The sequence below is a fragment of the Nematostella vectensis genome, chromosome 7 (genome assembly GCF_932526225.1).
Source record: "Nematostella vectensis chromosome 7, jaNemVect1.1, whole genome shotgun sequence".
NCBI classification, from domain to species: domain Eukaryota; kingdom Metazoa; phylum Cnidaria; class Anthozoa; order Actiniaria; family Edwardsiidae; genus Nematostella; species Nematostella vectensis.
The window spans coordinates 16,151,655-16,164,869 of record NC_064040.1 but is presented as its reverse complement, the minus strand read 5'-3'; the positions used below and the strand labels follow the sequence as shown (position 1 = coordinate 16,164,869).

At 40.1% G+C, this 13,215-nt stretch overlaps 2 protein-coding genes across 2 annotated transcripts; one reads left to right on the top strand and one right to left on the bottom strand.

The window, feature by feature from the left end:
- Positions 1-302: 302 nt before the first annotated feature.
- LOC125568272 lies at positions 303-3,787 on the bottom strand. Its single transcript, XM_048730144.1, has 2 exons — positions 1,658-3,787; positions 303-1,305 (listed from the first exon to the last, which is right to left on the bottom strand). The coding sequence occupies exons 1-2, from the start codon at positions 3,785-3,787 to the stop codon at positions 478-480; spliced, it is 2,958 nt and encodes a 985-aa protein (XP_048586101.1). The 3' UTR covers positions 303-477.
- Positions 3,788-4,161: 374 nt separating this feature from the next.
- Positions 4,162-11,450, top strand: LOC125556790. Its single transcript, XM_048730148.1, has 5 exons — positions 4,162-4,420; positions 4,508-4,745; positions 9,616-9,850; positions 10,085-10,147; positions 10,570-11,450. The coding sequence occupies exons 1-5, from the start codon at positions 4,162-4,164 to the stop codon at positions 11,020-11,022; spliced, it is 1,248 nt and encodes a 415-aa protein (XP_048586105.1). The 3' UTR covers positions 11,023-11,450.
- Positions 11,451-13,215: the final 1,765 nt, after the last annotated feature.

Sequence of the window (13,215 nt, the reverse complement as noted above, 5' to 3'; positions counted from 1 at the left end):
ACTGGGAAATGGATGTGAATTCATACACAATAAATACCCAAAACTGGGAATCAAATACATGTATTTTCCCAATAAAATCCCACTACTGGGAAATGCATGTGAATTCATACACAATAAATACCCAAAACTGGGAATCAAATACATGTATTTTCCCAATAAAATCCCTGTACTGGGAAATGGATGTGAATTCATACACAATAAATACCCAAAACTGGGAATCAAATACATGTATTTTCCCAATAAAATCCCTGTACTGGGAAATGGATGTGAATTCATACACAATAAATACCCAAAACAGGGAATCAAATACATGTGTGTATATTTTCTGCATTGAAAATAAGTAATACAATTATTACTAATTAACCAAGTAAGATTGCTGTTCAAGTCTATATTAAAATTAAATATGATAAGATTGATCGCTTACAGTAAAATGTACATTTTGTGCTCAGCTGTGCAGCACACATTCCAAGATGAATTTTATACTGACTTTTGCCAAATGTTTCCACTTATCCAGTGACCATTTGCAATACCGATTATGGAATCAAAGACCACAGTGTTTCTTGCTTGCCTGGAAAAGCTTTCTCTTACAAATCTATTGGGATGTTGTTGTTTCTCCACATAGAAATACACCTCAACTGCCTTGTTAGACAAATCAACACTTGACACTCTTCCGTACCAAATATCCCCTTGCTTTTCGCCTTGAATGAACAACATGTCATCTTTTTCTGGATACACAGGGACCAAGAGCCTTGGAACATCTTTTAACTGTCTATCATAATCCACAACAGTTTGAAGGTTTGTCTGAGCATGCTTGTACAACATCACCTTTCTCTGTACACTTTGATGTGAAAAGATGACTGAATTATCATTGGGTTGTAATTTGACTTTAGGAAAGCCACTCCATACATTAACATCAATTTCTCCTTCAGAGGATTTGTTAAAAGGCTTTATAAAACCTTCAATCAATACACTGTGATTATTGTCTAGTCCATATCTTATCAACAAGAACCGCTTTATCTGGACAATACATTCACCATCCTCCAACGAAGCAATAATATTGTCATTACTTGATAAGACCAAGCCATTAAATCCAACATTACTTAAAAAACATTTCCCTGAAGTAGATGCAATTCTAGATGCCGATTGAACAGACTGTGGGAGTGATAAAATGGAATTGATTCTAGAACATTCATTGTCTGTTAACTCAATTACTTGCAATTGAGGTTTTCTTGAGCCTATTAGCAATCCTTCACATTCACTGGCTGTACAGATTTTCCTAGCCTCATCCTCAGACTTGACAATGCCCTGATTAAAAAAAATGTACATTTTTATGTACTAACCATTAAACAGATTACATGTATAGAGCCTTTTGATAAATCCCAAAGTGCTGTGGTTTTTGCACTTGATGCCAAATTTATTCTTTTAAATTTTATTTACATTGTAAAAACTTCAAAAGAATATAATTTGACATAAAATGTGATAAACAAAGCATTCTGGTATTTATAAGACTATAAACAGCTCTAGATGTTAATCAATCAATATGCAAATAAATGAATGATTATATATATTCAGTCCATATTTGTTTACTTTTATTATTACTTCAAATAATGGAATGTCCTGCGACTAAAAAGATTTACATTGATGACACAGTACATACCTCAATCTTATCATCCTTTTCTTCAATGGGGAGATCACCATGTGCTTGTTCCAAACTTTTCAAGCTTTCTCTTCTACATTCTGCTTTAGCAAATGTCATTTCTAATCCTTTACAGTTGTGGGAGCGCCCTACATATTTCTTTACAGCTCTTTCAAAAACAGCGCACCAATAGTTGTCTGATGCTGCAAAGTTTATCAGGTCTTCATGTGCATGTGTCAAATTGTGTACCGATATTGTGCACATTTCAAGTCCTTGTGTCTCCTCAATTCTTATTATCAGTGTTTGTGCAAGTCTCTCATGTAGCTGTATCATGCTATCCGTCCAGCCATTCCTCCCACTATAGAAGTGCAGTTCAGTTAGGTAGGAAACTAAACTTATGATTTCAAGTTCTTTAGGGTCTGGAATCTTATCCTCTACAATGCATCCTAGCATTGGAAAGAAAAATTTCTGAAAAGATTCTGCTTTCCAGTGTCCAAGGCCTTTGTGTTCTTTGCCAATTGAAGTAGGAATACGTCCTTGTTTAAATTCTGTGTTCCAAGGAAATTGTGCAATTTGCTCATCTACATATACAGCATCTAATAACTCTAGCCGTAACAGTCTTGAAAGTTGGTTTTTGCATATATTCAAAGGCAGAGTATGGAAAATGTCATAAACCATGTGGTATAAACAGTCAAACTTATAGAGGGGATACAAATATTGATGAAATATTGGAGTTCCAGTAAATCCTTCCTGTGATGATAGTTTCTTTCGTACACTTACTCGGTTTTCATTGTCTAGATCATAAAAGGTACTCTCCTCTGCTGTCACATCTCTCTTCTCCCATGGATGCCGAGCATGAAAACGATTATCACCATAATAATAGTGAGTTGATTGAAGACTTTGCTGTCCTACCATCTTACATCTCCTACAAGCACATTTCCCCTGGTTCAAGTACTTTCCAAACTCACATTGTCCTGGGTGATCTGCAGCCCAGCACAGTAACATAACACGCACTGTTTCAATTTCATGTGCTTCATAATCAGGAACAGTAATAGCATTTGAAGGATAAGGAACTTCAAAGCCATGTATGAAGCCATCACAGAGGTCATTAATGAGTGGCTGTATAAATGGATCATAAGCCTCTGGTACACCTTTTGGCACAGTTGTACACGGTACAAAACCAATAACATATACTTCATCAATATGTGATCTATCTGTCTTGAACATATTTAATATGGAAACTTCAAGAGAACCACAACTTCTGCCACTTGTACTGAATGGCTGCCAACCATCCCAGTGTCCGATTAATGCCAGATTCAAAGGAGAACCCCTTGCTACTTCAGCTTTATGTGAAAATTTATTAAAACATTCTGGACATTCGAGCAATGACAAACCATCAATATCTTTTGGAGATGAATTGATTAAGTCTGATGAAATAACAGTGAGACACTCCCCGCACCTTGTTGGGACAGTCCACAATTGATCTGGGTCCCAAAACCACTGCACCTCTAACCATATTTCCCCATCCCAAACCTCTTTTTTTAAGGGCCAACTTGTGTTTCTCTTTAACCAGTGTTCTCGTTCTTGCCAATGTGATAGCATTTTCCTACACATATTTAGATTCCGAAACCAGTTCTTTAGCTTTTCATGTAAACCAAGATAGTAATACTTTATATATCCACATTTTCCACAGTTGGGGCATAACTCATTTTTACTCTCCATAATACCCCACTTACGGGAATACAGGTACTTTTTAGTTGTCTTACCATTTCTTGTGAAAGACTTCTCTGCTCGACAAATGCAAATATAATATTCCTTTGGGTCTGTGAATCCCTCTTCTTTCAAAAGCGACTGTACTTCTGACCAAGATTTTGGCCATAGAGAAGCCAAAATATCCTCATCAATTTCTGGATCAAGGTTGGTAAATAACATTGTCCTCCCATAACTCAAAATATCCTCGAATGTTTTTATTGAACACCCACTATTATCCACAATAGTCATAGCTTGCAGAACAGCCTTTACAACAAGTCTTTTGTAAGGGTTGCCTTGATTGAAGTCATCTTCCATGTCATTTCTATTTTCATTGTCATGATTCATACATACATCTTGGACAACATTTATTTCGCAATCGATATTTTCTGAAGTTTCCATCGTGACATCAGATGTTTCATGTTCTTCAAACGTATTTTGTCCAAAAGCTTCGTCCTTTTTTTCGAGTTGTGAAATGAAGATGATATACGAGCTTCGTTCCAGTGCCGTAGTTCTGTTTTCCTTGTAACAGCTCTTCCTTTACAGCGATAGCACCTACAATGAACATGTCTATAAGATAATTCAGTACAGCTGCATGTGGATACTTCTTTTCTTGACCACATTTCGACGTTGAATCCACCATATATTCCTCTTGTAGCTCTTTGCACGCATCCGCCATCTTTGTTTACCACAGGAAGCCCAAATTCAGCACTTGTTAGCCAATAGTGAGAAAGCTTATACCAACAACTAAAACGGCGGGAAAAAACTACCAATCAATGCCGCTGTTAGAAAAATTGAAGGAAAGGCGGGCAAAATTGACCAATGAGATAGCAAATAGACTCATGAACAGCGTAGCTTGCCCGGCCTTGCTGTATTTTCACTGCAAATATTCCAAGATGGATGACTCGATTGTACAAGAAGGGCAGAGTGGTACGAGTCAGGTGAACGAAAACGCTCAAATTCTTACGGACAAGAACGATTTGGAATCGAAAATTAAAGATCTATTCGGCGAGGAAGTTTTAAATGCTTTCAAACGTGAGTATGCATGCACTGCTTTCACAAAAATACTGAACTAAATTTGAAACCCCACTCAACAGAGCAACTTTTTCTTTCTTGAACTAGGTGAACAAGTTGTCAATGAGATGGCTATTTCAGACCTCTTGGAAAGGAAAGCGGATGCCACAATCTTTCAAAGACTTTCCTTGTGTTACGGTAAAGCGGTCATTTTCAAGGAGTTTAGTTTTCTCAAAAGACAAAAGGCATCTTTTGGCGCCAAAACGTCCCCTTCTCCTCCGCCAAAACCGACTATGGCCGACTTACAACAGCTGAATCCAGAAATGAAGCACTTATATCTTACAAAGTAAGCTATTTAACTTATTTTGTGTTACAAATATTTTGTTTGTTTGTCAGCAAATATTCAACTACAATGGATTAATCAGATGACATGGTCATCTTGTCTTGAGGACCTCGAGGTATTAAAAATGGCTGCCTTGTTATGTGAGCGAATCCATTTCCATCGAGGTTGTTTCAGCTACTAATGCATTTGAATCATTCATAATATAATATTGGGTGCATAGGGTGACTATTCCTCACGGCTCTGGTCATCTAATTCCTGGGTAACTACCTTCACGTGGTGCACCTGTCTTAGACAAAATGTTATCCTAGGGACCGAGCGAGGGACGGTATATTCCCTCTTGGGTAGGTGGAGCTCTCCAGCCTTGGTCGGCAGTCCACCTAGGGGAAGGAAAACCCTGATTTCAAACCTCCGCTGCCTTGCGGCCATACCCTGTCAGGGAAAGGCACTCAATTGAGTCAAAGGCACAAAGGCACTCAATTGAGTCTCCTGGGTAGGTGGAGCTCATTAGCCTTGGTCGGCAGTCCACCTAGGGGAAGGAAAACCCTGATTTCAAACCTCCGCTGCCTTGCGGCCATACCCTGTCATGGGAAAGGCTCTCAAAAAGTCTGGACACCGGCAAACCCCCCGATAGATACTACTTGTTCTATGGGGAAGACGGCGGCTTCAGCAAAGCACCCGTGGAGTGTTAAGGGCAAGTGAAGTCATCCATGGTTTATCTTGGCCATCCACTGCATCTGGTTCTGTCTTCCAGTCGTCTAGACATTGTCCTGCCACTGGTCCATGATGGCTCCAGACGAGAGAGTGAGGTCGACGATGCGCAACTCTTCTTCACTTAAATCAAAATTTATAGCGCAAGTCATCTATCATTTTTTTTTTCACTTCATCACCCTAATCCAAAGTCCTGTGGCGACAGGCACGCAACGAAGCGACAGGTGTGGGTACACTGGAAGTCGTAGATGCAAACCTGCACATAGGCGGCTCAGGCCATAGGGTCGCTATTCACTGACTGGAGCAGCAGTGGATCTCGGCAGCAGTCTGAGTGACTGAGCAGCCCTATTTAGGAACGCACTGCTCACCTCCATGGCAAGAGGAGAGGACTAGAAAAGGTGTCCCAAACATTGCCTGCTCCACCTTACCCTATCCAGTTTACCGCGACTGGAGGGGGCCCTATTTATGCGGTCGAAACAAAGGAAGTAAACTAAAAGCAAGATTCACACCACTAACCGCTGCAGCCTGGAACGTTCGCACACTCCTTGACAGAGGTGGCTCCGAAAGACCCGAGAGACGCACAGCACTTGTCGCAAGCGAACTTGGTAGATACAACATTGACATCGCTGCTCTTAGTGAAACCAGACTAGCGGGAGAGGGCATGCTATGCGAGAGAGGTACAGACTATACTTTCTTCTGGAGTGGACGCAGCCCGGTAGAGAGAAGAGAAGCAGGAGTGGGGTTTGCTGTTAAGTCGTCCATTGCTTGCAAGCTACCTGATCCACCTAAGGGTATAAGTGACCGTCTTATGACATTGAGGCTGCCCCTTTCCAATGATAAAAGGTTCGCCACTATCATTAGTGCCTATGCACCTACAATGACCAACCCGGATGAGATAAAGGACAAGTTTTACGAAGATCTAAACAATGTCATCAACACTGTTCCTCAAGCAGACAAGCTCATTATTCTAGGCGACTTCAACGCAAGAGTTGGGTGCGACAGTTCCATATGGGAAGGAGTGATTGGGAAACATGGAGTCGGCAATTGCAACAGCAATGGTCTTCTCCTTCTCCAAACATGTGCAGAGCACGAGCTTCTAATCACAAACACCATCTTCAAACTTCCCACCCGTAACAGAACATCTTGGATGCACCCCCGCTCAAAGCACTGGCATCTGATAGACTATTCCATCGTGCGTAAAAGAGACAGACAGGATGTTCGGGTCACAAAGACCATGTGTGGCGCTGATTGTTGGACAGACCACCGTCTTGTTGTTTCCAAACTTAATATTCGTGTCCAACCAAAGAGAAGGCCTCAGGGTGTAAAGAAGACTAAACGTCTGAATACCAGCAAGCTGAAAGTCAGTGAGACTAAAAACACCTTTTCTGATACTCTGAAACAACGCTTGGATTCCACTCTGCTAAATGGCCAGGACGTTGAGACTGCATGGGCAGGACTCCGTGAATTGGTTTACAACACGGCTTTAGAGTGCCTCGGGCAAAAAATCAGAAAGCACAAAGACTGGTTTGATGATAACAGCACGGAGATTGAACAACTGCTAGAGGAAAAGCGTCGTGCGTACAAAGCTCATCTCGTTGACCCATCGTCAATTTCAAAACTTGATACACTAAGAAAAGTACGAAGCACCGTCCAAGCAAAGCTGCGTCAGATGCAAGATACCTGGCTCAGTAGGAAAGCTGATGAGATCCAGGACTATGCTGACAGAAACGACATGAAAAATTTCTACAACAGCTTAAATGAAATCTATGGTCCTACTACCTCAGGCTCATTGTCTCCACTTCTCAGTGCGGATGGGGAAACACTGATCTCCGATAAAGATAAAGTCCTGGCGAGGTGGGCAGAACACTTTGAGAGTGTCCTGAATAGACCCTCGGCAATAAATGACGAAGCCATTAACAGACTACCTCAAGTTCCTGTCGACGAAACCATGGACGTTGTACCAACGTTCGTGGAAATTCAGAAAGCAGTCAACCTTCTATCCAGTGGCAAAGCCCCAGGGTCAGACTCCATACCAGCGGAAGTCTACAAAGAGGGAGGTGCGGCTCTGACGGAGAAACTTTACCAGCTTTTTCAGCTCATCTGGAATCACGAGGCAGTGCCTCAGGACTTTAAGGATGCCTCCATTATACATCTCTACAAACGCAAAGGAAACCGCCGTATCTGCGATAATCATCAAGGAATCTCCCTGCTGTCCATCGCTGGCAAAATTCTGGCCAGAGTCTTACTCAATCGTCTCATTGTACATCTCGAGCAAGGCCTCCTACCTGAAAGTCAATGTGGTTTCCGGAAGGAGCGCGGGACAACTGACATGATATTTGCTGCAAGGCAACTTCAGGAGAAGTGTCAAGAACAAAATGTCGACCTGTATTCCACCTACGTCGACCTGACAAAAGCGTTTGATACTGTCAGTAGAGAGGGCCTCTGGAAAATAATGGCGAAGTTTGGCTGTCCCAGCAAATTCATAAACATCGTACGCCAATTACATGACGGCATGCTTGCGAGCGTCCAGGACAACGGAGAAACCTCTCATTTTTTCCCTGTCTCAAACGGAGTTAAGCAAGGATGCGTCCTTGCCCCTACTCTATTCAGTCTGATGTTCTCAGCCATGCTGACTGACGCTTTTAAAGATGATGAGGTAGGCATCGGCATCAAGTATCGTTTCGATGGCTCTGTGTTCAATCTCAGGAGGCTTCAGGCGAAATCCAAGATCTCGGCTGATACTGTAAACGACCTCTTATTCGCTGACGATTGTGCCCTCAATGCTACCTCTCAAGCAGACCTGCAACACAGCGTAGATCTGTTTTCTAGTGCCTGTAATAACTTCGGCCTCAAAATAAACACCAAAAAGACGGAGGCTATGCATCAGCCAGCGCCTGGAAAGCCCTACACTGAACCTAACATCATCATCAATGGTCAAAAACTCAATGCTGTTGACAAATTTACCTACCTTGGCAGTACTCTCTCCAGAAACGTTGTCCTCGATGACGAAGTTACCAACAGACTCGCCATAGCAAGCGCCGCATTTGGAAGGCTTCGTAAGAACGTTTGGAAAAGGAGAGGGATAAAAACAGATACAAAGATCAAAGTGTATCGTGCCGTTGTGCTGCCTACGCTACTTTACGGGTCTGAAACCTGGACTATCTACAAGCGCCATGCGATGAAGCTTAACCATTTCCACACTACCTGTCTGAGGAAAATTCTCAATGTTCGCTGGCAAGAAAAGATCCCGGATACTGAGGTCCTTGCACGTGCAGGTCTGCCCAGCATTCACACCATCCTGAAACAGTCTCAGCTTCGCTGGGCGGGGCACGTAGCTCGTATGCCTGATGAACGGCTTCCTAAGAAACTTCTGTTTGGTGAGCTTCAGCACGGAAAACGCTGCAAAGGTGGCCAGAAGAAGAGATTTAAAGACACCCTAAAACTCTCGCTGAAAGCATTCAACATCGATCACACCTCGTGGGAGCTTCTGGCACAAAACCGTCAAGGTTGGCACCGTGTCATTCGCAACGGTGCTGCGGCATGCGAGGCAAATTGGACAGCTGCCGCAGAGGAGCGTAGAGCCGCCAGAAAGTCTCAAGATCCCAAAGCTGCAACAATACCATGCCCTCAGTGCCCCAGGCTTTTCCGTGCACAGATTGGCCTTATTAGCCATCTGCGCACCCACAAGCGTCCTTAGTCCTGCTCAGGATGACGGTGAAAATGTAAAATTGAACACGATGGTCCTCGTCGTAGCGACGGACAAACAACAATATATTCTAAGGTTGCCAATTTATGTTTTAACAAAGATATTTGAGTAAGTTTTCTTTTGGTAAACTTGTTTTATTAAAATGTAAGATCAGAACATTTGGATTCTTAGAATAGGTTAAAAACACTCCCCCTGTTTTGGTGGTCCTTTTTATTGTTCTCGGAAACTAAACAAACTTTGTATTTCACAAAATCCAATACAAATAAAAACTATTAAATTACAAAACTCAATGCTGATCATGCAAGTACATCGAGCTGCAGTAGCCCATGCCATGTGCAAGAGTTTCAGCCACAGAAAGCCCAAATATAAAAAGCAAACGATGTTTATGGGCACAGGGCACCCAATATATTATTATCAACAAAAATGGTACCCACATTGATTGCATTTTATTTTATTTAGACGTAAAAAAATAGGGGTATTAGCAGCAAACAAATGGACTGAATTTCCAAAGTTTAACTCGCCTGAGGCCAAAGCTGAACTAGATGCATTTGCCGAAAACATAGAGAAAGAATGTGGCATAAAAGAGATCAATTTTGGAAAGGAAGGAATAAAGAAGCACATACAGAGTTTTTGCAATGAACAACGTAGATACAACAAAAAACGAAAACGTCCATCTTATGATGATGATTATAAGGTAATAAAAATATTTCTTTTAATTGCATTGTTTGTTTATTTATGTGCTTTTGCATGTCTGCAGGTTTGTTAATAGTTTTCGTCAACTGAAGTGATCAACTTTTTTGTACACTTGGCATTTCGTTGACTAAATGTAATGTAAATGTACCATCAATTGCAAAGCACACAGACACAAGTAGTCATTTTGTATCTATGAGAGTTGCACTTCAGTTATAGTATTTTTTAACTTTTGTAGATTCCAAGTTCCCAGGCCATAAAAAAAGAGATGCAAAGCAACCATAGCTCATCAGATCTAGAGGTAAATTTTGTTTTAGCATACCTAAGTAAATTTGATACTTTATAGAATCTAGTATTAATGTGTTATCATACTAAATATCTTATATATAAGTATTATCTCATATTTTCATGAAAACTTGCAGTGTGGATACTTTAAATGGGACCACTTTAAGATATTGTGATTGAATGACAATTGTGAATTAAAACAAAGCATTTTTACTAAAACAATGTCGACCAATCAGATCACAAAGAACAAAAACTTAATAAGCTGAAGTTTCCTAAGTTGAAGTGCTTTGTTTCTATTCATAATTTGTCATGCAATCACATTCTCAAAGTGGTCCCAGTTGAAATGTCCACACTGTAATGCATTTTTAAAGTATTTTCAAAGCATTAATGAACCTTGCAAAATGTATTAAATGCTGATAATGTGTATTTTGACTACAGGAAAGCTCAGTAGATCTAGACAGAGAGGGGGAACAGGATGAACATTTAGAACAGGATGGAAGTAGTGCTGGAGACACAGAGATTTTGAGTGATGATGAGATGGAAGGAAGCCAGTGCCCTATAAGCCCCAAAATTCCAAAACCCAGCACTAGCACTTCAAGCCCAGAAGATGCGAAAGCAGGTGATCAAGTTGAAGCTCTACCATTAAAAATAAAGAGGGCAGTGATTAAATCAGTGTTTGGTAAACAACTCACCAGAGAGGTGTGTGTTGATGTACTTAAAAATAAATTCTTTTTGAAAAGCAATGCCTTAACATCTCTCTCACCTAGTCAGGCAATAGCAGTACTTATTAGAAAACTTGTAAGTCAAAAATACGTAGAATTTAAAACACCACCGTCTCAGATAACATCTATTAATGATGTAAACGTGTTAAAGGAAATTTCACTGATGTGAGGTAGACACTTAATTATACACTTGTCTTTGTTAGGTTCTTTATATCTTCTAAAAGCTTAATTCGTTATTTGCTTCAAAAGATTTAGAAATAGTTTGAGAAATTTAGCTTGTTTGAATTGGATATGCTGAAGTTGTAGCCACTAGTGATGTGAGGCAGGCTTAACAGCTTAAATCTTTATGTGATATTGATCTAATAGGTCTGTGCATGTTGATATTAATTGTTGTGTAACTTCTGAGTATTGACATGGGCAATATTTGATGCTCATGTCATGTCATGTGCAATAATCTTGGGTATTTGTATAGCATTACAATCATCACCCACTTGCACATCAAATTAATATTGTATTTAAGTTAACCAAAACATGGCACTTCTGCTGTTAATGTTTATCACGAATTTATGTTACAGTAAATAAAACGTTTTGAAAGTATTGTTGTTGTTTGCAATCACTTTTTAAGTCCAAAATATTATATCCAAATACAAGTATTGTTATAATATATTCAAATTATTAATTTGTAATAATATAATGCAAAGTGCAAACAATACATGTATAACTGTGAAACTTTAGTAATACTAAATTGTACTAAATAGTGTTATCCCTATTGTTTTCTATTGTTTAATTAGCACTATTTTGTACTATTTAGTAATTTGTATTTCACGCTTTTACTGTTTGCACTCTAACAATCCTTGTATTGGGTTATTGTGAATTCAGATTTCCCACGTTGGGATATTAATTGAGTTGGGTTGGGTTATTATTGGGACATTAAATTCCCCCCAAGTTGGGTTATTATTGGGACATTAAATTCCCCAAGTTGTGTAATTATTGGGACATGAAATTCCCCAAGTTGGGTTATTATTGGGACATCAAATTCCCAAGTTGGGTAATTATTGGGACATCAAATTCCCAAGTTGGGTTATTATTGGGACATTAAATTCCCCAAGTTGGGTTATTATTGGGACATCAAATTCCCAAGTTGGGTAATTATTGGGACATCAAATTCCCAAGTTGGGTTATTATTGAGACATTAAATTCCCCAAGTTGGGTTATTATTGGGACATCAAATTCCCAAGTTGGGTTATTATTGGGACATTAAATTCCCCAAGTTGGGTTATTATTGGGACATTAAATTCCCCAAGTTGGGTTATTATTGGGGCATCAAATTCCCAAGTTGGGTTATTATTGGGGCATCAAATTCCCAAGTTGGGTTATTATTGGGACATTAAATTCCCCAAGTTGGGTTATTATTGGGGTTTTGTTGTCCCAACATTGGTTTTGGTATCACTTTCCCATTTTGGGGATTTTTGCTGAAATTCCCAACTTTTCCCCAAAAAAATCCCTTTTTTTCCCATTTTGGGAAATCATATTTTTTTCCTGTGAGTATAAAAGAGAAATGACGGAGGCAAACGTTGTCAAGGCTCTTCGCCTTTGGAAAAGGGATTTAGAGTCCGCTTAGATATCTCTTGCTCACGATAAATTAACTGATCTTGTGTCCCTGTCCGAACTAACTGTTAAAGCGATTAACAATAGATAATTAGAGACAAAAGCCGAAGCCAGCGAAAGGGGGTCCGTTGCCTCTAGTCGCAGTTATAGTTCGCGCGCCTCTTCGAATCGATCTTCTGCAAAAAGAGAAATGTTAATGACGAAAATGGCTAAAATTGGAACTGAACTCAAATTTTTAGATATCGAGTTAAATTAATGAAAAGTTTGGCCGTTAGTTGGGCCGAAATGCAAGCCGTCTCTTATTTAGAAGGTCCGTGTGAGCCCCTTCTGGACGAAGCTTCCAAGCTAGTTGATGGCCGTGGTAGAATGAAAGATTATCTGCAGTCTCAGTTAAAATGTCTAATTATTAACTTAGGCTACAATTGCATCACCTCTTAGGTATCTGATGAGAATAATGACAGTAACATATACATAAGTCGTCTCCTACTGGACTAATCAGTTCAATTCTACTGCCACGCAGAAGCATCCATTTTTTTTACTCCAAATAGTTTTGCTCATCTTTCGAACTCATCCAGCCGGAATGGCGTCCAAATACAAAACTAAATCAAAACAAAGGCAAGCACCTTCCCTGAAAGACCAGGAAATCACTGACATATCTGCACATATTGAGCAGTTGGAATTAAATATGCATTAGATGTGAGGCGCCATTGGGGCACAACTCCCACAACCCCAACCGAATGACATCTAACATTTG

What these genes read in the sequence shown, in the direction of transcription:
- LOC125568272 (XM_048730144.1), bottom strand. Translation starts at nt 3,787, where the DNA reads ATGGAAACTTCAGAAAATATCGATTGCGAAATAAATGTTGTCCAAGAT. An exon ending in AAAAGGATGATAAGATTGAG is followed by an intron (nt 1,306 to 1,657) that starts GTATGTACTGTG and finishes TTTTTTAATCAG; the next exon opens with GGCATTGTCAAGTCTGAGGA.
- LOC125556790 (XM_048730148.1), top strand. Translation starts at nt 4,162, where the DNA reads ATGCCGCTGTTAGAAAAATTGAAGGAAAGGCGGGCAAAATTGACCAAT. An exon ending in AAGCACTTATATCTTACAAA is followed by an intron (nt 4,746 to 9,615) that starts GTAAGCTATTTA and finishes TATTTTATTTAG; the next exon opens with ACGTAAAAAAATAGGGGTAT. An exon ending in ATAGCTCATCAGATCTAGAG is followed by an intron (nt 10,148 to 10,569) that starts GTAAATTTTGTT and finishes TTTTGACTACAG; the next exon opens with GAAAGCTCAGTAGATCTAGA.